The sequence below is a fragment of the Leucopleurus acutus genome, assembly GCF_964270905.1.
Source record: "Leucopleurus acutus genome assembly, chromosome: 7".
In the NCBI taxonomy this organism is placed as follows: Eukaryota; Metazoa; Chordata; class Mammalia; order Artiodactyla; family Delphinidae; genus Leucopleurus; species Leucopleurus acutus.
The window spans coordinates 110,101,854-110,123,650 of NC_139150.1; the positions used below are offsets into that span (position 1 = coordinate 110,101,854).

The 21,797-nt window shown below is 48.5% G+C and overlaps 1 protein-coding gene across 5 annotated transcripts in view; it reads right to left on the minus strand.

Annotated features, from left to right (window-relative positions):
• GALNT7 (polypeptide N-acetylgalactosaminyltransferase 7) overlaps positions 1–21,797 on the minus strand; it is a 118,831-nt gene that overhangs the window by 45,781 nt on the left and 51,253 nt on the right. For all 5 annotated transcript variants that reach the window (XM_082842172.1, XM_082842170.1, XM_082842171.1 and 2 more), the window contains one exon: positions 13,633–14,093. In XM_082842172.1, coding sequence (XP_082698298.1) covers positions 13,633–14,093 — 461 coding nt within the window. The remainder of the gene's footprint in view (positions 1–13,632; positions 14,094–21,797) is intronic.

A 21,797-nucleotide genomic window follows, 5' to 3' on the forward strand; every position in this document is an offset into this window, starting at 1 on the left:
CCTTCTGACTACTCAGGTATTATATAGAAGACTTTTTTTTAAATGCAAGAGGGGGTGAAAATAATCAATGCATGGCAAGTCCTCAGGTTGCTATAGTTCCCTCATTAAAAACTTGGTCCCGGGCTTCCCTGGTGGCGCAGTGGTTGAGAGTCCGCCTGCCGATGCAGGGGACACGGGTTCGTGCCCCGGTCTGGGAAGATCCTACATGCCGCGGAGCGGCTAGGCTCGTGAGCCATGGCCGCTGAGCCTGCGTGTCCAGAGGCTGTGTTCTGCAACGGGAGAGGCCACAACAGTGAGAGGCCCGCATACAGAGAAAAAAAAAAAAAAAAAAAACTTGGTCCCAAGACTAATTTTAACTCCAAAACTTAATTTTTTTTGTCTATATAAAAACTACAGATGATAAAGCACCATTTTTTGTCTGGTAATTTGCTTAGGGGGAAGGTGTTGCATGGACTAGCTTTATAGATGTCCCCAACCAATGAGTGAGCAGTTTAGAAGCTAACTTAGGTCACCTGAATCATGTCTGACCAAACGTTTTCATCATATTAATACTACTGACCTCATTTTATGATACATTTATATGATACAATTATATGATAATTTATATATTATCTGTAGAATTTAGAAAACATAGACAACTCGTGTGCACTGTGCTATGAATTCCTGAAATTGTGATCAATACAAAATATTGATTTAATAAAGTATCCAACTAATAAACTGTTGAACTTTGAACCTTGGGGTCTGAATCCCTGTTTTCTCCCATGAGTTCCTTTTCTGAATCATTTAAATTATTACGATGACGGTAAACTACTCCAAATTTGGGGGCTGATCGCATCATACCATTTGAAAACACTGCTGTCCCAAGAATAGTAAAGCTGGTCTTTTTTCTTTCTTTTTTTTTGGCTATTACTTTATCCCTTAGTCCTATGTAATTAGAGATAGGATCTCATTCATACTATCAGGCCACCTACCCTTTTGTAGATGTTCTAGCACTTTTGTAATATAAAATCAAGTTCTTATTTATCAGTTAATTAAAATAGAGTTCAATTAAATTTTGGATTAAGGATTTAATTATCTAAATCATTGATAACCCTAGAATCTGGTGAAATTACCAACGAATCAGGTAGAAAAGATCTCCTTGAACTTTATAAAATGTCACTGTATTTGTCAATGATAAAACTAGAAGACTGAAGACAACAATTTTTTTTTTTTTTTGCGGTACGCGGGCCTCTCACTGTTATGGCCTCTCCCGTTGCGGAGGACAGGCTCCGGACGCGCAGGCTCAGCAGCCATGGCTCATGGGCCCAGCCGCTCCGCGGTATGTGGGATCTTCCCGGACCGGGGCATGAACCCGTGTCCCCTGCATCGGCAGGCGGACTCTCAACCACTGCGCCACCACGGAAGCCCGACAATTTTTTTTGAAGTCTCATTATTTTTATTATTCATCTAGTTGATTCTAAAAATCTGTAACAGTGGTTCACAAAGTACGGTCCACAGATCCCTGGGGCCCCCAAGACACTTTTCGGTTAGGTCAAGATATTTTCATGATAATATTAAGACCTTAGTACCTTTTTACTATGTTGATCTTTAATCTGATGGCACAAAAGCAAAGGTGGGTAAAATCGCTGGTGCCTTAGGGCAAAGCAAGGTAAGGGCACCAGCAGGTTCCTGTGATGGTGATGCCCCTCACCCTGCCAAAGCCAGCGTTAAAGCCAGTGCTGCTTACACTGCATGTCCTGGATGGAGGAGTGAGTCTTCCCTGGGGAGGGTTTATAATTTTTACTCAATCTCAGCCCTAAGCACATGCTTCAGCGTCCTGTGAGACAGGTGGGAGGCGTGCAGAAAGGGTTTCTGTTCCCACCGAGGACGGCGGTCATCTCGAGGATGAACACCATGCGCCTGAGCTCCCGAACCCGCCGAGTCCCTCACAGAACGCCGCTGCACTTGAAGGGACCTGCAGACAAACCGAGGCCAGTCAGGCTTGGGGATCTGGCATTTCCTCAAACACAGATGAAGGGAGCCTGTCACTTCAAGGAAAACAACTGACATCATTCGCTGCCGATGATAAAACTTGAACGTTCAAGCAAAACTTAGACTCTTGGAATTATGACAGCATCCCAGGAGTTGAAGACTTTTCTGATGAGATCGATGGTGACATTAACACGTGGGGCTTTGTTGTGCTTACAGTACAATGAAACTGTCAGTATTTGGAAGATCTGCATTGCTCAGGAAACCAGTATTTTCCAGATGGCCAACACATGCTACAACGTCACGTAAGAGCAGAAGGCCCGTCTAAGGGCGAGACCGACTAACAACAGGGTAGGGAAGGGTCTTCGAGGGATTCAGATTCTACGTGGCAATTACTTTAAAAAAGCTACCACTTGTGTTTTGGTGTAGTATCAATGAAGAATATCTACAACTATCTGAAAAGGAGATTAGATTGAAAACACTCCTTTTTCCAATTACAAGTCTGTGCAAGGCCAGATTTTCTTCATCCAAGACAGCATATGGGCACAGACTGAACGCAGAATTCAGCAGTCTTCTACAAACCAGACATTCAAGGCACTGGAAAAAATCCAGGGCAATTCTACTCTTATCAGACTTTTTTTTTGAAAATTTAGTTATTTTTCATAAAATATGTTAACATGTAATAGGTTTTTCTTATTATTATTATTTGAGTTTAAAACTTCTGTTTTAATTTCAGTATGGTAAATTGTGATAGAGATAGCCCATATAAAAAAGCCTTAATCATTTGGGGCTATAGATAATTTTTAAGCAGGTAAAGGGGCCCTGACCAAGAAGGTGAAGAATTGCTGGTCTATAGGCTATGAACAGGCCAAGCTGTTAAAACAGGTGGACTGTTACATGTTCTACTTTCACATAATTCATTCCGATACTTGCTGATATGTAACTAAAATACCAATTCCTACAATGACCCAGATAAGTACGGTACAAAATTATCTTCAGAGGTCAAGAATATAAGCATCATCAATATTTTTCTTGTTACTTGGAATAATTTCACTCGCAAGTATTAGTAATTCTCCCGATTAGAAGGAAAGGGAATGGAAATAAGGGATAATTCAAGGGAATGGGTTGAATAACTTAGAATAAAGCTCAGAGAAATATGCACCAAATTCTGAAAGAGTCATCAGTGGCCCCCACTGACTGAAAGGTGGACGAGGTAAAGGGCAGGATAGGGCCTTTTTACAGTGGGATGACGGGCGGCTATCTCCATTCCCCCCCCCCCGTGTTTGTCATATTAAGAGAGAGACAGAGAGAGAAAGAGACCCATGTATCCAGGAATGATTACTGAAACACCACTGATAATGTTCAGATGTTCTGCCATGATGTAGCCTGAGACCCATCACAAAACCCTCACTGCTAATACCTAACTTCATTTTACCTTCATTTATCTGGCGGTTCAACCGATCTGTGCCTGCTGTCCCCACAATGTTCTAAGTCCCATCTCTGTTCTTTCCACTGTGTTACACACCCTCCACCCCTGCTTGGCACCTCTGGCCAACGTTACCTTGACTGGCCCCTTAGAGCAGTAGGGATTATTAACCAGGGGGGATTCTGCCCTACAGGGCCATGTGGCACAGTCTGGAGACACTCTGGGCTGTCACAGTTAAAGACAGGGAGGGGCGGTGTGTGCCACAGGCATCGGTTGGGTGGGCACAGTCCAGAGATGAGGCTGAACATCCTACAAGGCACAGGACAGTCCGCCTGACAGAGACCATCAGTAGTGCCGAGACGGAGAAAACCCGGCTTAGAAGCAGGAAAGGATCCTGCAGCAATGACATATAAAGCCTCTGCCTTTTACCTTTTTCTAACTTTCTGTTCTCCTCTTTCAAACAGTTAATGTGATGTATATACTGTAATACCCACCTCCACCCCTGACCCTGCCGCCCCGGGCCACTGGTTTAGCGTCACTAACAAGGCAAGGTGGTGTGGAAGCTCGACCTGGGATCCCGCCGCCCCAATCTTCTAGTTAATGTGACCTTATCTGCTTCTGAGCCTCAGTTCCATCCTCTACAAATACAGAGAAAAAATAATAATAATAACGCTGTTTCCGCACAGTTATAAGGATGGGAGACAGCGTGTCAGAGAACGGAGCTCACTGCCAGACACATAGCAGGCGCTCCACAAGTGGACAAGGGTGCTGTTGACCCCCACGGGCACTAACTGAGCACCCCTTTCTCCACCAGCCGCTGCAACGGAGAAGTACGGAACGAAGAAGCGGCATTGCGACGACAGCTCGTCATCTGGGAGTAAAAGACAGGCTTGGACCTCTGGTAAGGCGACCGAGAAACATCCCCACGGCTTGAACAAGTGTAAATGAGCGCCCCGGGGCTGGAGCCTGGAGTCCTGCGGTCACGGCACCGTCCCAGCCCGCGCTCGGCCCCAGCCGAGGCTGCGCCACGGTGCCACAGGCAGCCAGACCCCAACCGAGGTGGCTTCAGCCTCTGCTCAGGACAGACCCTTCGCGGTGTGCCTTGAATAAGAGCACCCGATGCTATTCCCCTCTCAGCCGGCGTTCACACGGCCCGGAGGGACAGCCGGCAGGAAGGAGTTTGCGGGCTTCCCGGAGGCCCGTCCTGCTCCCCGCTCTCCCAGAAGCAGCCCCAGCAGGCCTGCACCGAGCGCGTCCGCCGCTGGGGGGAGCGCCTGCCTCGCGAGACACGACGCAAGCGCGGGGCGGTCCCGTCTTTCGCGGGAGACCCCCCCCCCCCCACCTCCTGCGTCTGCGGGGACCGTGGCGCATTCCCAGGTCTTAGGAACCTGGAGCTCAGGCGCTCAGATCTGTCTCCGGAGCCCTTTTTCCCGGTTCTGGTTTGCTCGCTGGGACTTGCCTTTCTGCAGTAGGTGCGGGTGTTTTGCTTCTGATTGAAACGGCAGTGCTCATTCTACAGCGAGTTACTGGGTTATTAAAAAATGAGTCTCCTCCACATTGGCTACGTTTGGGACAGTGGACGCTCCCCTGGGATTCCATGAAGAGGACGCAAAACCGTGGCCATTTCCCAATGATGAACTAAAAGCTATTACTGAATGTGAACTGTGTTTTTATATCATTTAAACTCATGTAATAACTTGTTCCTCTTATATGTTGCAAGGATGACAAAAGAGCAATTCTATTTGTGATACTAAAGTGCATTTTTAACATATTTGGCTTCAACTGAGCAAAGGGGATGGACTTACTGACAAGTGTACCCAGGGAGTCATACAAGTTATTCCTGTTGCTCCTCCCCCAGGCCCTGCTTGAGAGGAAACAGTGCTGCTGACCCACCTCACAGCTCTCCCCAGGGACCTTCCCCGCCCGGAGGGGGAGCTGTCAGAACTGCCCCCCTGCACGGCAGGCCCCCACGACGACGGCTGTTCTCTTGCTCTCTGGACAGCCCCTGCCTGACTGGTCCCACCTCACCTACACCCACTCGCATGGCTGGCCTTCTCTCCTGGAGCCTGATCAGGAAATGCCTACGTACTCGCCCCGGGCCCAGCTGGTGGTTGCTGGTACTGTGCTTCCAGAACAAACGGTTGGTTTATGCGTGGCCTAAAAATAGCCAGCTTCAGGTAGATGATGCCTCTTAAGTGTGGGCAGCACCTCGCTGGGTGTTTGGCTTTGACTCACTGCAACAGGCGCACTTCTGCTCCAATGCCATACACATTTTTTCCCCTGGAAGGCCTTCTGTTTTGTAAAATCATGCAGAAAGAAAGAGAAAGAAAAAAGAAGAAAACAAGAAAGGAAGGAAGGAAGGAAGGGAGGAAGGAATGGAGGAAGGAAGGAAGAAAGAGGACTTAAAGGAACAACAGGGCTAGGACCAGACCACTGGAAGCCCAGGGCGCATGGGGACCAGGGCCCTAAAGAAACCAAAGTCAATCAGTTAAAATCGCTACCAACGTGCAGTTTCATCACAGCTCATCTCTTGCATCCGCACAGCCTTGAAGCCCGGGGGCTCATCTTCTCCTTGTGCAGGTCCTGGGAGATATTATCTTCTAGCGCAGGGCAGCGATACCAGAACTAAAAGGTGGTCCAGGGCAGCCTTTCTCCTCCATCATGTTCTGCTTGGCTTCTCGGGGACCCCTACGGTCCACGCCGCCCAGCACAGTGCAGCGCCGGTGTCCTGAGGCCCTCACCCCGTTCCTGGCGCTAGAGAGAAAGACTTTCTTCTCCGGATCTTCATAAATACACTGTCCTGGCGGTCACTTTAACTGTGGGACACCTTGCCGGCCCACCTCCAAACATCACCACGCAGGAGGAAATGGAGGACCCCCAGGACCACTTCCCTGTTCACCAAACACCCGAGGGCCCTACGCACAGGGGACACAGCGAGGGACCAGGCTGAATCTGACGGTCTGGTGGCCGAAGCACCAGGGGTCGTGCCAGCCTCCGGGTGGAAGAGCCCGTGCCTGACGTCCACCGGGCACTGTGGCAGTTCAGACGCTCCCTGCTGAGCGACTGATGACTTTTTAGCAGAGGATAATGACCAAACACTCTGAAATGACCGTCAGCTCCAAATCTCAGATGCTCTAGTAGGAAAGGATACCAAAGCCCCCCCTCCTTCATCTCCATGTCAGAGCTCTGGATGGGTGGGAAACTCACCCTGGAGAGAAAGAAAGAGTCAAGGTCTCCCTGACTCTGTCACTGGGGTGGGATGTAAAGAGGTACCTCGCAGTGCCTCCATGCACACAGCTAGCCTCCAGGGACTTACTGTAAACTCCCGGTTGGGGGTGGAGAGCTGTGCGAAAACAAGTCAAGCACCCGGGGTTACACTTTTACCAGGCAAACCCTGTCCTTTTGTAACGTGGTGGGTGGGGTGTGTGGGGAGATGAAGCTATGTTCGTGGGAGGGACCTCAGTGATCACATGGGGTCTCGGCAGTACAGAAAGGTCCCCCCTGGGGACGGGAGCCACCCCTGCAGGCTGCTGAGGAGGGGGGTTCGAGGCTGCTGGTACCCTGCTAACGGTGGCCCGGAGCAGCAGATGACCTCCATGTCCAGTTTCTGGAGGCAACCCTCTAAACTGCTGTGCGAACTGGGGGTGACCTAAGTCACCCCAATAGCTCCAGTAACTCCCATTTGGCTAAATACGGCTCCTGTGGTCAGCCAGGACCTGGAACAAAAATCGGCTGTGCCCCCATCATTGAGAAAATCCCAAAGTGCAGAGTGTGTGTGTGTGTGTGTGTGTGTGTGTGTGTGTGTGGTGTGTGTGTGGTGTGTGTGTGGTGTGTGTGTGTGTGTGGTGTATGTGGTGTGTGTGTGTGGTGTGTGTGTGGTGTGTGTGTGGTGTGTGTGTGTGTGTGGCGTGTGTGTGTGGTGTGTGTGGTGTGTGTGTGTGTGTGTGTGTGTGTGTGGTGTGTGTGTGTGTGTGTGGTGGTTTCAGACGTGTATGTTTAGAAGAGAAAGAAGAAAAGAAACTAAGTATCAGAACACAATTTATGCTTAAAGTTCATGTGGAAAACCTCTGAACTCACAAAAAAGTGGCTCCCAAGAGTAAAAACTTTCAGGCCAGTTAGAAAGCAACACTTTTTGGATGTAAAAGCAGCAGCCATGTCCACTGCGGGTCACCTGAAACCAATGTCAAATGTGCTTCCTGCAGATTAGCTCTACTGCTGCCAAACTGCAGTCTGGAAAATGAGACGTGCTTTGGGTAAAATCCGAGAGAGGGAAGGGGTGCACGCCAACGGTCGCGACCCGTGTCGTTTGCATGGCGTCGTACAGAACCAGCGCTCACTGTGCTAACAGAAACTAGGACGCAGCACTGAAGTGCATGTGCACATACGTGATCCACATACACATGTGTGTCCATGATGCATAGACAACTCTAATAGTTTACCTCTTACGAGCGGCTCCTTGCATTTAGTCAGTGTTAATGGAAACCCATGGGTCACAATGTATAGGAACTGAAATTAGAAAAGAACCCTATAGCCTATTTTGAAAATACCAACTATTTGATAAATTATATTACTATATTCTACACAAAGGTATCAAAGAAAGCCCTTAACACAGACGGAGAATGAAAAAAGCTCACGACCATAACTACCTTAAATAAAATTAAATATCAGTATTCTGGTATCAGGTAAGAAGAGAATTACCTAGTGTATAAGGCAGGAATGTCAGCGTATAGTATCTTTAAAAAACCACCTCAGTTTCTCACAGACAAGCTTAACAAAGTTATTAACAATCATATTAACATTTGCATGGCTCTTAGAGTTTTTGAAGCACTTTAACATCTATTATTTCGCTCTGTCAATGCAACTGAGAGAGCTTTCTACAAAATAGAAATGCAACAGGAGTGCAGGCAGGAGGAAAGGTTAAACAGTAGAAGCAGATGAATTTGTTCAACAAGTCAAGATACTTATTAATTCATTTGTTTGAAACAAAATAGCTTGGATTATATACCCCTGCTTGTCTGCCTTCTTGGGCAGAGAAAGGGCAAGAATAATTTCCACATATGTGCATCCGCCGTTAGTTCACAGTAAAGGAAATAAAATCCTACGCTTTATTAGAAGAAAATCTAACGTAACCGCAAACAGCACTTCCCACAAGTGGGCTCGGCCCCCTGCGGGACTCAGCATGGGGGAGGGGCACTCGCCTGAGGCCCAGGTCTGGGGCACAGGTGCTCTGGGCAGAGCAGCTTGTTCTGATCCTGCCCCCTCCTTGGTCAGTGGTGGCCTTCTCCCTGTTTCTGAGCTTCAAAGCCTTGTACCGATGTCTGATTCCTCCTTCCCCTCCGTCAGCTGCCAGCACCTCCTGTTCTAACTCTTGTTCTCCCCCTGAGTCTCCTTAGTCTGGTTCTGGGGCCTTCACTCAGGTTCCTACTGTGATACTACGGACCCTCTACCAGGTCAGGCCCCCACCCGCTCCGGACACCCCAGCAGCCTGACACTCCTCAAGTTCTCTCGGTACCCCTTCAGTGGGTCTTCCCTGCACCGCATTCAGTGCAGACTATGAAGAGCGGCACTGGGGGCCTGCAAACGCCACCCTCTCTGTCCTACCAGCTGTGTCTCTATGTCTCTGCACTCACTGCCCCATCCACGTAAGCCACGGCACCGGACTTCCTCCCGGTCCACGCCTACCGTCCTGCCCTCTACACCTGTAACCTCCTCCTGGGAAACCTCCTCATCGACGGGCCCGTCCCTAGTGCTCACCCCGTAAATCCTTTCCTGACTTCCCTGTAACTCAGCGCGGCCCCCCTCTCCTTCCCTCAGGCTCTTTACGTCGCGGTAACCTTTCCCTTCTCCCCAGGGATAGATGGCGAGCCCCTTGAAGGCAGGGACTGTACTTTCTTATTGCTGCATCCCTGACGGGCTAGCACAGTGCCTCGTTTATTGGAGAGACTCCATCTCCGCTGAGCTGTGCAGAAAATCATGTATGTTTTTTTATAGAACACAAGCGTGAAGGCAGGTGAAGTCATTCTTGGCTCAAGCCTTTAGAAAAGAAGGAGGCCTCCCGTTCCCTCCAAACACTGTTACTCACCCTCCTAATGAGCGATCAACAGCCAGTAAGTGACTCAGCCCGGGGATGTGATTCAAAGCTGCAACAGACGTGAGCCTGAGTCACACTGGCAGCTGGGCAGTTCTGTCCTGCTTTTCATCCGAAAAGCCGGAGGGAACGGCCACAAGAACGAGCGAGTGAACCAGGGGCAGATGTTGTAACTGGACAAACAGCTCGAAGCTGGGTTTCCAAGCGTGGCAGGTGGCTCATTATGCGTGACAGAGGCAAAAGAGCAGGCTAATCAGGCCTAGATCCCACAGCTGCAGAGATTCAAGCCCTGTGCAGTACGCTCTCCGGGGGGACCGAGTGTGAGGGAGGGCGTGTGTGTGAGGTGGGCCCGTGGGATGCTTTCACTTTGCCGGTAGAGCAGAAAAGTGCTAATATGCACATCAGATACTACGTGAAAATTAGCAGTGCTGTATTTGCTGTTGACCTTTTTATTTTGGCGAAAACTCTTAAGATTGACCACGTTCTAAATTATGAATAACTCAACTTAGAAATTATTTACGAGCCTACACTGAATTTTGCAGTGTTCAAACAGGAAAGAAGCCTATCCCACTTTTTAAAAAAGGGTGAGACAGAATCAAATTTAAAAAATAATCTGGATTGAGTTAAAAAATCTTCTGGGAGTATGTTTGCACATTTTGAGTATAAACAAAAGTTTTCTCACTAACACAGAATTTTAGAAAGGGGTTTAGGATCATCTGCTAAGATAGCCTCGGTCCTTTTATCTGACTGGGGACACAATCCTTGCAGGAACATGCAATAATCTTATTTCTAAGCGCTGCTCCAGTTATGCCAGAGAAAAGAACAAAGAAATGATCAGCCTATGGAAAGGCATGGCAGGAGGAAGGAAGGAACATTAGAGGAAAGAAGAAAAGAAGGAAGGTGACGGGTTGGGGGGCAATGCAGTTAGGAAAGACAGCGAAAGGCAGGAAGAAAGACGACTGTAGGAGAGCAAGACCCAGAGAGATGGGAGCTTCAGAGGCGCCTGGCATGTCTGAAATCATCAAAGGGGACGAAGGCTTTGCCATCAAGGGAGGTGCGAGGAGATGCAAGATGATGCAGACACGGCGGTGTGGGGGGAATCCACACTTTCCAAAAAGCAACAGAGGACCTCAAAGCTGCATAGTTACAGAAACATTCAAGGGTAGACAAACTGTGACCTGAAGAAAGTGCCACAGCAATTAAGAAAGAAACAGCCACTAATACTTAAGTTTCTAACCCCCAGGCGTGTGGTACGACTTTTAGTCTATTATGTCCTTTAATCCCAATGCCAATCCAGGGGGTAGGCATGGGTAGACCCACGTGATGGATCAGGTAACTGATAGGGAGGGTAAGGAGCTGGTCTGAGATCTCGCGTCTGGTAATGGAGCCAAGGTCTGATCCCAGCGGACTCCTTCATTCACTCACTCATTCATTCACTCTCTCAACAGATGTTCACCACTGGACACGGCCAAGCTCCTGGGTGTCACTTACTGGAAGTAGCTGGTGAAGAAAACAGACAAATTCCTTGCTCTCGGGACCTTATCATCTAGTAAGAAAGACAGTCAATAGCTAAATTAACCAATGTCTAATTATAAAATTTGAGAGATACTAGGAATGAAACGGCCAGAGAGGAGTAATGGAAAATAAAGCAGGCCAGAGAGTCTGACGGAGCCTGAGGGTTGGGAAGGGGCCACAGAGGAAGGAAAAAGCCCACAGAGGTGAGGGAGCTCGGGGTGGGGGGACGTGCAAACGCCCCCCCGCGGGAGAAGACACACGGCCAGAGCGAGGTGGGCAGGCCCGGAACGTTTTATTCTAGGTGCTCTGGGAAGGCAAAGAATGATGTTACCCGGGCTAGGTGTGAACAGGCAGGAGGCGCTGGCGGGGTTCTAGGAGAGATGACGGTGGCGTGGCCGTGGCTGGTGACAGGGGAGGTGGAAGGGTGGACTGGAGACGGAGCATGGTGGCAGGAAGAAGAGGCCTGGGGGACAGAAGGGATGTGAGGGGCGCAGGAGGGGGAGCCACCGAGAACCACGCTAGTCCTGGGCGCTGTCCTGCCGTGTATGCATGTATGCCTTTGATCTTCTTGGCATGCTTCTTTCTTCCTTTTTTAAAATTATAGTTGATTTACAATGTTTCAGGTGTACAGCAAAGTGATTCACTCACATATGTACATATATATATACATATGAATATATCTATTCTTTTTCAGATTCTCTTCCATTACAGGTTATTTCAAGATACTGAGTATAGTTCCCTGTGCTATACAGTAGGTCCTTGTTGGTTTTCTATTGATATTCTACATCTTAGCACATTTCTTATACCGAAGAGTGAGCTAGATTTTCAACTGATTTTCAAACTGGTGTTTTACTTGTGTATCTTTTATATTTAATTCATGTGCTAAAATCTCCGTTTCCACACTGAGCTCACCCTAGGATGGCCACCCTGCCCTGGTCCACACTGTCCAGGAAAGGATGGGGCAGATACAGAGAAGTCACAGCGCTAAGCCTCAGACTTCACATTCACACGTGGCAACTCTCTCACAGTTTGCTTGTGAGAATCAAATAAGATCACTTGCAGGAAGTCCTGGCCTGTAGCAGGAAGTCAGTGTTAGACTCTCCCCTTCCTTTCCTTCCCCATCATGGTAAGGAGAAGGCCATCAAGAGGTCCTCCGAGAACCCCCCCCCCCCCGTGACAGACGCACGGTCTGAGACTGTCTCGGGTAACTGGGATGCACTCCAGGGAGGACTGCAGATCCCGTGTGGGGTCCTGAAGTGTCCATGCACGGCAATTCTCGCTCTATAACAACGACCTCAGCCCCTGCCTAGGGGGGCTGCCAGATAAAATACAGGATGCACAGTTAATTTGGCTTTCAGATAAACCACAAGTATTTTTAATGTATAAGTATATTCCAAACACTACTTGGGACATACTTATACTAAACATTTTCCATTGTTTAACTGAAAGTAAATTTGACTGAGCATCTGCTATTTTTTTTTTTCTTTCTAAATATGGCAAATCTGCGACCAGGCAAATCTCTGCATTGATCAGGAATAACTGCTCCCACACTCTCCCTTCACAGTCCCCCGAGATGCTCCAATTCTTCTCTGTACTAGAGGTTATGTCCCTCACCACCCTGGTTCTCTACTGCTTCTCTTTCTTTCTTCTCTGCATATTTCATGCACCCCCCTCTCACTCCTATCATATCAATATAGGAAGGTCCAAAGTCTCTGGAGTAGCCCTCTGGTAGGTCCGGAATTTGACTGCAGGGTCATAAAGGATGCTGCTGTGGGGACCGTGTGTGTGTGCGTGCGCCTGCTGTGTCCACTTCTTAAAACGAGGACTGTGTTAACCACGCATCACAGGGAATACATCTGGAAAGTTTTGTGGTAGCAGTGAATTAAACTTGCATCCACACCATGGAAGCTAATGGAAGCTGCTTAGACCCTCTGAGTAGAATCAGTTAGTGAATAAACTGAAGGAGAAAAAGCTTTGAGTTCATTCAATAATCACCATTATCAAAAGTCAAGAGCTGGAAACCCTTTGTTTTAAATCACACTACATGAAAAGCACTTGAACGTGAGGGCTACGGTTTCATCTGTCTGAAGGCGCCTTTTATACAGTACATATTCGGGAGCTTCCGTTCCCAGTTTCAGTGCTGAGGGTAAGAACGGAAGAGGGCAAACAACCAGTTAGTTCCAGAGGCATCCCAAGCAGCATTCCTGTTTACCGTCCCACAGCAAGACAAGGAGCTTTGTCCAGAAGGAGAAACAACGCACCGAGAGAGACAGCTCTGTTATTCACACATTGTCAGGTGAACTTAAAGCACCTCCTATCAAGAGTTACTTCACAGCCTGGTACAAGCTCGTTTTCTCTCTGTGGACTGGGAACAGAAAGTTCAGACCGGTGCCCGTCCGGGGACAACACTTTGAGCAGCAGTGGTAGAGGAGACCCCAGAATTTTATACGCCACACCCTCAGTAAAACAACACCAATGGGGAGATCTCCCCCTTCTGGCCACTTCGTGGACCAAAGACCCTCTTATTCCCTTTCAGTGAAGGCACAAAATATGTTTTGCACTCTAACCATCTAAGTAAGTCTAGGTATCTATGGAAACGCGCGCCCAGGTCAGAAAGGGGAGGGGTTGTGCTTACTCTTCTTGTCGTAAGTCACTGACGCTGCGGTCCAGGGAGATCATGTCACTCGCCACCATGTTAAATCCAAACTCTTTAATGCTGGCTTGAACTGCATGTTTGAATTCTGGTCCCAAAACCAACGGCTTGGCTTTCTCTCCAGGGCCACCAACCACTCCGTGAGGCTCGGGCTCTTTGGGTTCAAAGTTACCGAGGACCCCTGGGCGGAGCACAGGATCACGGTACGTGAAAGTCTGAGGCTTAAATGTGAGATACTGCCTCTGCATTATGTCTTTCTGGTTATCTCCTCCAGCATGGCGCTCTTGTTCATGTTTGGCCTTGTTTTTTCTTCTAATAGACTCTAAGTCCACTTCTACTCCTTCAACATGAGGCCAGGGCACCACGGGTTTGAATCTGTCATCCCCAGGAGCTAGTCCATTGCCCCCTCGGTCAGGCATGGGGTTATTAACAGCTCTGTCTTCCTACACAAAAGGGAGGGGGATATACAGTGAGTACATGAAGGCAACCACAACAGCGTTTATGACACCAATTTTCATGTTTTCAAAATAGCTGAGGCAACAATCAAATGGTCTGAAATATGAAACAGAAGCAGGCCATGAATCAGGGCCCCCATTAGAAGGTACCTTTCCCAGGGGGAGCCAAGAAGAGACTACTTCCTTGCCTAACCGTTCCAAAACAAAGGGGTGGATGCATTTTTTTACTTCTCCCCTTATAAACACGACTCTATCAAAGACCCCTTAATAAAGCATATTGCTGTTTTCTTTCTTTTTCCCTATTTTTTTGGCTGCGCTGTGCAGCATGTTGGATCTTAGTTCCCCCACCAGGGATCGAACCCATGGCCCTTGCAGTTGGAACCACGGAGTCTTAACCACTGGACCGCCAGGGAAGTCCCAAAGCATACTGTCACAGGTCAGAGCAATGAGGTTCTAGGACCTGTGACTAAAGGAGGCACTTAACAGGTCCTGTTGTACAGTGTGGTTTTCCCAGTTATCTGGTGTACAAGGAATATGATGTTTTGTCAGTCACACAGCCACATGGTGGCGGTGCTGTTAGGCATCGCCCACCCCGAGGCTGGCTTCGTGCTCCAAATGCCAGAGGAACAGGGCTGGGATTTGCACTCAACAGCCCCCATTAGGTATTTCCTGCTCAGTGAAAGTTTAGCTGAGTTCCAAACTATTAAAAAAAAAAAAAAAAAAAAGCCCTAGTGACTGTAACCGAGTCAGCTGGGGCTTTTAAACCACACCCAGTACCTAAGTTGGCCATGTTCCAGAAGCGTCCCAAGGAAACACAGACGCTGTGTGTACAGGTATTCTGGGAGGGGTACCTCCCTTTCCTCACCCCCTGCACATATCTTCCCATCAGAAGTCCTGAGTGCAGGGTGTCCCTGGTGGCGCAGTGGTTGAGAGTCCGCCTGCCAATGCAGGGGACACGGGTTCGAGCCCTGGCCCGGGAAGATCGCACATGCCAGGGAGCAACGAAGCCTGTGCGCCACAGCTACTGAGCCCACATGCCATGACTACTGAGCCTGCGCTCCAGAGCCTGTGAGCCACAACTACTGAAGCCCGTGTGCCGTAACTACTGAGCCCATGGGCCACAACTACTGAGCCTGCACTCCAGAGCCTGCGAGCCACAACTACTGAAGCCCGTGCGCCTAGAGCCTGTGCTCCGCAACAACAGAAGCCACCGCAATGAGAAGCCTGCGCACGGCAACAAAGAGCGGCCCCCCGCTCGCTGAAACTAGAGAAAGCCCACGCACAGAAACGAAGACCCAACGCAGCCAAAAATAAATAAATAAATAAACAAACAAACATTAAAAAAAAAAGAAATCCTGAGTGCTTTTGCTTCTGGGGTGTCACATGTGAAGTTTTTCCTGAATGCATGCACAGAGCCTTGTTTCTCAACGTCAGCATCACCTCCGTGGCTTTAAGTATACTGACGTCTGCGTCCCACCCCTCAGACACTGTGATTTAATTGGTTGGGGCATCAGAATTTTAAAAGCTCCCCAGGTGATTTCAATATGCATCAGGCTTGAGCTCCTCTGGCTTAAAGGGAGCACCTCCAGCTATAACCAGCAGAGGTCGATAGAGAATGTGTGCAGCTGGGCTGGAGCGAGGTGAAGAGGTCAGAACCAGAACCGCAGATGGCCGGCTGGTCTGCCACCCCCCTCACGCCAAGATCCCCTGGTTCCTTAAGAGATTCATGAAAGAATTAGTACCCCCCTCCCACTGACATGTTTCTACAGTGTTAGAGCTGTCTTGAAAAATGAAGTTAAAAACTTTAAAGAGTACAGAAGTAAGGCTCCAGGTGTGATGCTGACATGCAGGTTGCCGTCTACCAGTAGTTTATCTAGAGACAAAGGTCTCTTTGGAAAGTCAGCTAATTCAAATGTGAATTTAGTCGATGATGAAGTTTTGGTAACGCCTAGCTAAGGACTGACTTGAGAGAGTTCAAAAAGGAATTTAACAAGTTTATCTCTTTGTTTAGGTAACATTATAAGCATGTGATACAAAATTCAAAGGATCGCAAAGGGCATACAGTGAAAGGCAAGTTTTCCTACCTTCCCTTCCGCAGAGGTGCTCACAGCCAGCACTTCCTTGTCAATCTTCCTAGAGATATTACATGCAGATATGAACACACATGTGTATGTATGACAAGAATTTTTTTCTGAACGTGGGACACAGATTTTAATTGACCGATTAATTTTAAAAGGAACCGTAAGACGTTACAACCAGTTCAAAGGTGAATCCAAAGAACAGACAAATACATAAATATCAAGAATACTGCAAAGAATTTACAAATAGAGGCAAAACTGGTAAAACTGGTCCATATCCAGAGAGCAGTAACCGACTGCATTCCACAGTACATGACTGCCATTTCAATGGACAAGACGTCTGTGCATTACTAGCAGTTTTCTATCATTTACAGGATGGTAAAACAGCTCAGAGATAATGAAAGGGTGAGACAACATAGAAAGCCGAGTTAGATAATGCACCCCATAATCTTTTTGGTCCATTTCAAAGTTTCTCCACAATTTTCCTCCTGTAGCACAAAACAACATAAGATGCAGCACTTCGCCTAACCATCTAATGTGATGCCTGTCCAGGTACAGGTGGATAAGCCTTCTGGATCAGGTTTCTGACCACCGCACACCTGAGTCGAGTAGTAGGGACGTAGCTGAAGCCTAACCTGTGAGCTCTAAGGGTCAGAGTAGGGCTAGACTGGAGGCAGGAAGCAGCCTTGCCCGAGATCCGTGTCCCAAAGCACTGAGGGCTCTGGTGGGAATTAACCCATCCTGAGGAGAGGAAGCCAAGCACGCCTCTGTCACAAAGAGGCAGGCGCGGAAGCTGGGGGTGATTCCGGTGATGGGAAAGTGTCCTTTTCTCCACTTATCTCCTGGCTCTTTCCAAAATTATACTATACAACCGCAGTGTTGTAATAAACAAATTAAAATAGAGAGGTCATTATAAAACTCTCAGATACTCGACTCAAGTCGTTGATGTTGAACAAAGTACCCCACAAAAAAGGAGGAAGACATGGTCCCCCCACTTCAACTTTCCACATCAAGGCTCCAGTGAACCAGTAACGGGGTAGGTAAAGAATGAGGGGAGGGGAAAAGGGACAGAAAAGTACACTGAACAGGTCACTGAAGGTCAACAGAGCATCCTCTGTAGTGCCTAATATTCCACTGGGGGAAAACGGCTTACTGGAAGAATGCGCAACATGAGAGGACGTGAAATCAGGTACCCGAATTGTGAGAGACGTGCTGTGGTTTAGGTGCGTGGGGTCTGATGTGAGACTCGCAAACTTGAACGTTTCTCAGACTCCCCCACCTCAACAAGAGAACGTTTAATGGATTCGAACTTCGTGCTCACCTTCCTCCAAAAATTGTTTCGATCTTCCCTTTGTCTAACCTTTGACTCTTTTTGGCCGCCAGGCTCGTGCGATCTTGTTTCCAGACCAGGGACCGAACCCAGGCCCTCAGCAGTGAGAGCTCAGAGTCCTAACCACTGGACCACCTGGGAGTCCCCTAACCTTTGCTTCTTGGTGTTCTCTGTAGATCTGTTAGGGGCCTGCCTGTCACTCCTACTCACTCTGGCGTCTCCTCTCCCGAGCGAGGTGCAGGTTCATTTGATCTTTCCTACCCCCGTTTCCTCAGCCCACATCTCACTTCTCATCTCCGGGCCCACAGTCAACTGCTTCCTCAACATTTCTGCTTGAATCAAACTGGCACCTAAACTGAAAAGACCCCAGAATGAACTTCCCATTTACCCCACGTCACACACCCGTTTCCATTACTGTCCTCCCCACCTCGGGGACGGGAGCCACTGCCCACTCGACCGATCAAACACCAGTCCTACGTTGCATCCCCAGCCGCTTGTTCTGACAGCCTACCCATCCCTGACTCCTGTCAACCCTACTGCCTTGTGTAGCTCCTGAGCCCGGCCACTTTCTCCATACCCTCACTGCCGTGAAATAAGAGTCGTATTCTACGGCAAGACAAGAAAAATTTCAACACAGAAGTTCTTCTCTGCCCCTTGGCCTCCTCTCTCCCCCACTGTGCACTGTGTGTCTGCATTATACATCAACCCAACCCCCCATCGGCAGAAACACCTGCTCGGCCATCAGGAGCAACTTTCTTCCAGCATCAACAAGACAACTGCTTAAAAGACGACATTCCGTCTTGAGCTTGTAAGGGCTCACGTGACCCACCACGATGCCACTTAGATCTGGATCATGTAAACTGTCAATGATACGGCATTGGATGTAGCGCCCTCTGTCTCAAAACACTTATATACCTGTGCCCGGACTCCTAACAGGCAGAACAGTTCTCAGAGCTTTCTGAGATGCTCTTCCTGGGTTATAATCTTCAAATTTGGCTCAAAAATTTTTTTCCATTTCTTTCTTAGATTGATTAATTTTTCTGCCAACACTGCCAAGGCCACTCTGCCCTCTTAACAGGATGACTAGAACAGGAAGAACAGTGACGACTGCAAACACTGTGTTCTAAGTGCTTCACGCATATTAACCTATTCAACGCCAAGAGTTAGGTTCTGTGATTACCACCCCCATTGCACAGACAGAAGAGCCAAAAGAGAAGTGACCTAATGTCGGGATCAGTACAAGGCAAGGCTGGAACGTGCATCCGGGCAGAGCCCGTGCGCCTGAACCCTGGGCATTAGTGCTTCTCCTTCCAACGCGTGCACTCGCTGTCTCTCGTCATTACCGTTCTGCACAGCAGCCGGTGTGACTTCCCTGAAATTCAAGTATGAACACATCCCTTCCCCTGCTTCCAGGCTCCACGCTGGCCCTCTTCCCTCAGGAGAGCAGACACTCTTCCCAGAGCTTTTCCGGCTCCAGCCTGCACTCATCTCTCCACCTCACCCCCTGGGGCAGGAGCAGGAAACACTCCAGGCTTTTTAGACCTCAGGGTCTCTGCCGCAGTTACTCAAGATGCCATTATAGTGCCCAGAGCAGCCAGACGGTACGTAACCGAATGGGTACAGCTGTGTTCCCATAAAACCTTGTTTACAAAGACAGGCTAATGGGGATGGATTTGCCCCCAATCCCTGCACTAGACTGGAAGTTCCGTGGAAGGGGAGGGACCACGTCCATGGGATGCACCACTGCACCCCAATGCACGCAATCCTAAGTATTTACTGAATAAATGCATGAATCCTACAATATCTGCCTGACTTATGAGAGAGCCTGAGAGGGAAAGGGAGAACACGGACAGGGAAAGAGGGGCTTGATCAGACAGAAGCTTCCTAGCGATATTTTATATTCTCTGAAGAGAGGAGGACCTAACTTTATATTCTGTGCACAGTGCTGTATTCTTAATAACGCTGTATAACAGACACCAGAAAAATTGAATTTGCTCACTTCTCAAAGCCTCCATGTCATTAAATCTGAAGGCAAAACCAAATACGAGAATTGTCTGCCTAACCCCAAGTCAATTAAGAATAATCACGTCAAATCGTCATGTTATATGATTCAAAGGATGACTGTAAAGTAGTACAACACTCAACTCCCCGGAGAGGGAGAACTACAGGCTCCTTCTTCCTGGGAGGGAATGAGAGTCAGCAGTTGCCTTTGTGATTTGCTGGTGTTCAGATACCTTCATAAGCACGAGCTGATTTCCTTAACAGTCAAAATCAACGGATCACTATTGATGATTGGAAATGGAAAACAGAATCGGGAGATAATCTTCTAAGATCAGTATGTTTGTAAAGGTGGAAATGTACTGAAAAACAGAATCACTAATCACCAGATGGAAATACGAGGTTAACAGGAATCAGGTCAGACTACTCACTTTCCATCTTACAATTCACCAAGCTCCCCCTTGACCCCAAATCGCCCTTACGCACGATATCTTTCCAAGATGGTCATGCCTCGGTAGAAATGATATGAATACAAAGGAATTTAGAGCAAAGGAAAGTAACACAGGCTTGGATCTGAAATTCGAGGTGAGCCTAGAAAGCTAAGCTCATAATGAAGAGCTTCTGCAGCCACCAGATCTCTTGAGAAATCAGCTTTGCTTTGGGACGTGGCCGCCACTAACAACTGCTCGCGATTTGGCTGTCATTCTGCCTGAGCCACAGGGTTTACAACATAACAGGTCAAATTTAATTCTGCAGTTTAAAGACCCTCTTGATAAATTAGAAAAATCCGAGCTGCATCCCTTCTCCAGCTGCACTCACTCACCTAGGAGGAGCAGAAGACAGCAGGGAGGGAGGGATGAGAAGAGTCAACGAAGTTCAGAAGAAACGGGGTGAGCCTGTGGGCGGGGTGTCCCCAGACTCTCCCCAGCGTGCAGCAGGATGTAGGCATGGGTGGGGTGCTCCAGCCTCAGCACCCGGTTTCTCTCTGGTTACTACAGCTGGATTCTGAGCTGGCCCAGCCCCTGCTGACATCCTGTGCTCAGGAAGACCACCCACTCTGGCTCCTTTCAGAGGCCTGAGAGTTGACCGCACTGCCCCGGGCGTCGGTGGCCCTTCTGGGGCATGGTGGGTGGGGGGAGGGGAGTGTCAAGTAATCTGTCTGCTTCATCAGGGCTTGAAATGGATACACTCAAGATGAAACAGAGGACTCATCAATCCTTGAATACGTAGGATGTCCTCCCTTATGGAAAAGGACCCTATTCAAGTACATTTGAAGACCAATGGCAATGTCTCTGTTAGCAGTTACGGCAGAGCTGGAACTGGAGGAGGGTCTGGCTTATCAGTGAGAAAAAGCATTACATTCCGACAGAATGACTATCTGCCCTAAGAAACGGACTGACTCAGTAGGGATGCCAAGCACCAGGTCAGGATATAAACCAAAAGGGAACAGCATGGAGAAGGCAGCACAGCTGACATCACAGTAACTGCTCCACCAAGAGGAACTCAGGTCAGCAGCCCTAATACCACAGGCTAGACCTGGGCAAGTAACCACCAGTCACAGGCCACTACACAGTAAGCCAGGGGGACCGAGACTTACTCTAGGGACAGTGCATCCCTGGACTGTCTGGAGCTCCCGTTACATCGGAGCTGCTGACATTGGCAGCCAGTCACCAATGGGAAAGGCAGCGCTGCACTTTAACCACCTACCAGGTTCAGAGTCAATTAAATGCCACTCCTCCTTAGTCAAATGAGCAGTATATGATATGCAGTATATAATACAGATCTGTCCTGTAGTTTGTAAGTTAATAGGTGTCCTCTGGACTTCCTGGTGGTCCAGTGGTGAAGAATCCACCTTCCAATGCAGGGGGACGTGGGTTGGATCCCTGGTCGGGGAACTAAGATCCCACATGCCACAGGGCAACTAAGCCCACGCACCACAAATACCGAGCCTGCACACCAAAACTAGAGAGCCCGCGTGCTGCCGCAACGAAGAGCTCACGTGCCCTGGAGCCCGCGTGACACAACTACAGAGAGAGAACCCACAGGCCACAACTAGAGAGAAGCCCACGCACCTCAATGAAGAACCCGCGCGCTGCAATTAAAGATCCTGCATGCTGCAACGAAGACCCCCCCCCGCCCGCCTGTCATAATTAAGACCCCATGCAGCCAAAAAAATAAATAGATGAAAAAAAAATTAAAAATATAGGTGTCCTCCTAAAAAGTGGCTATATGACATTTTTGAACATTTACTCATGTTAATAAAGGGAGATTTCCATTGTAAAAGTG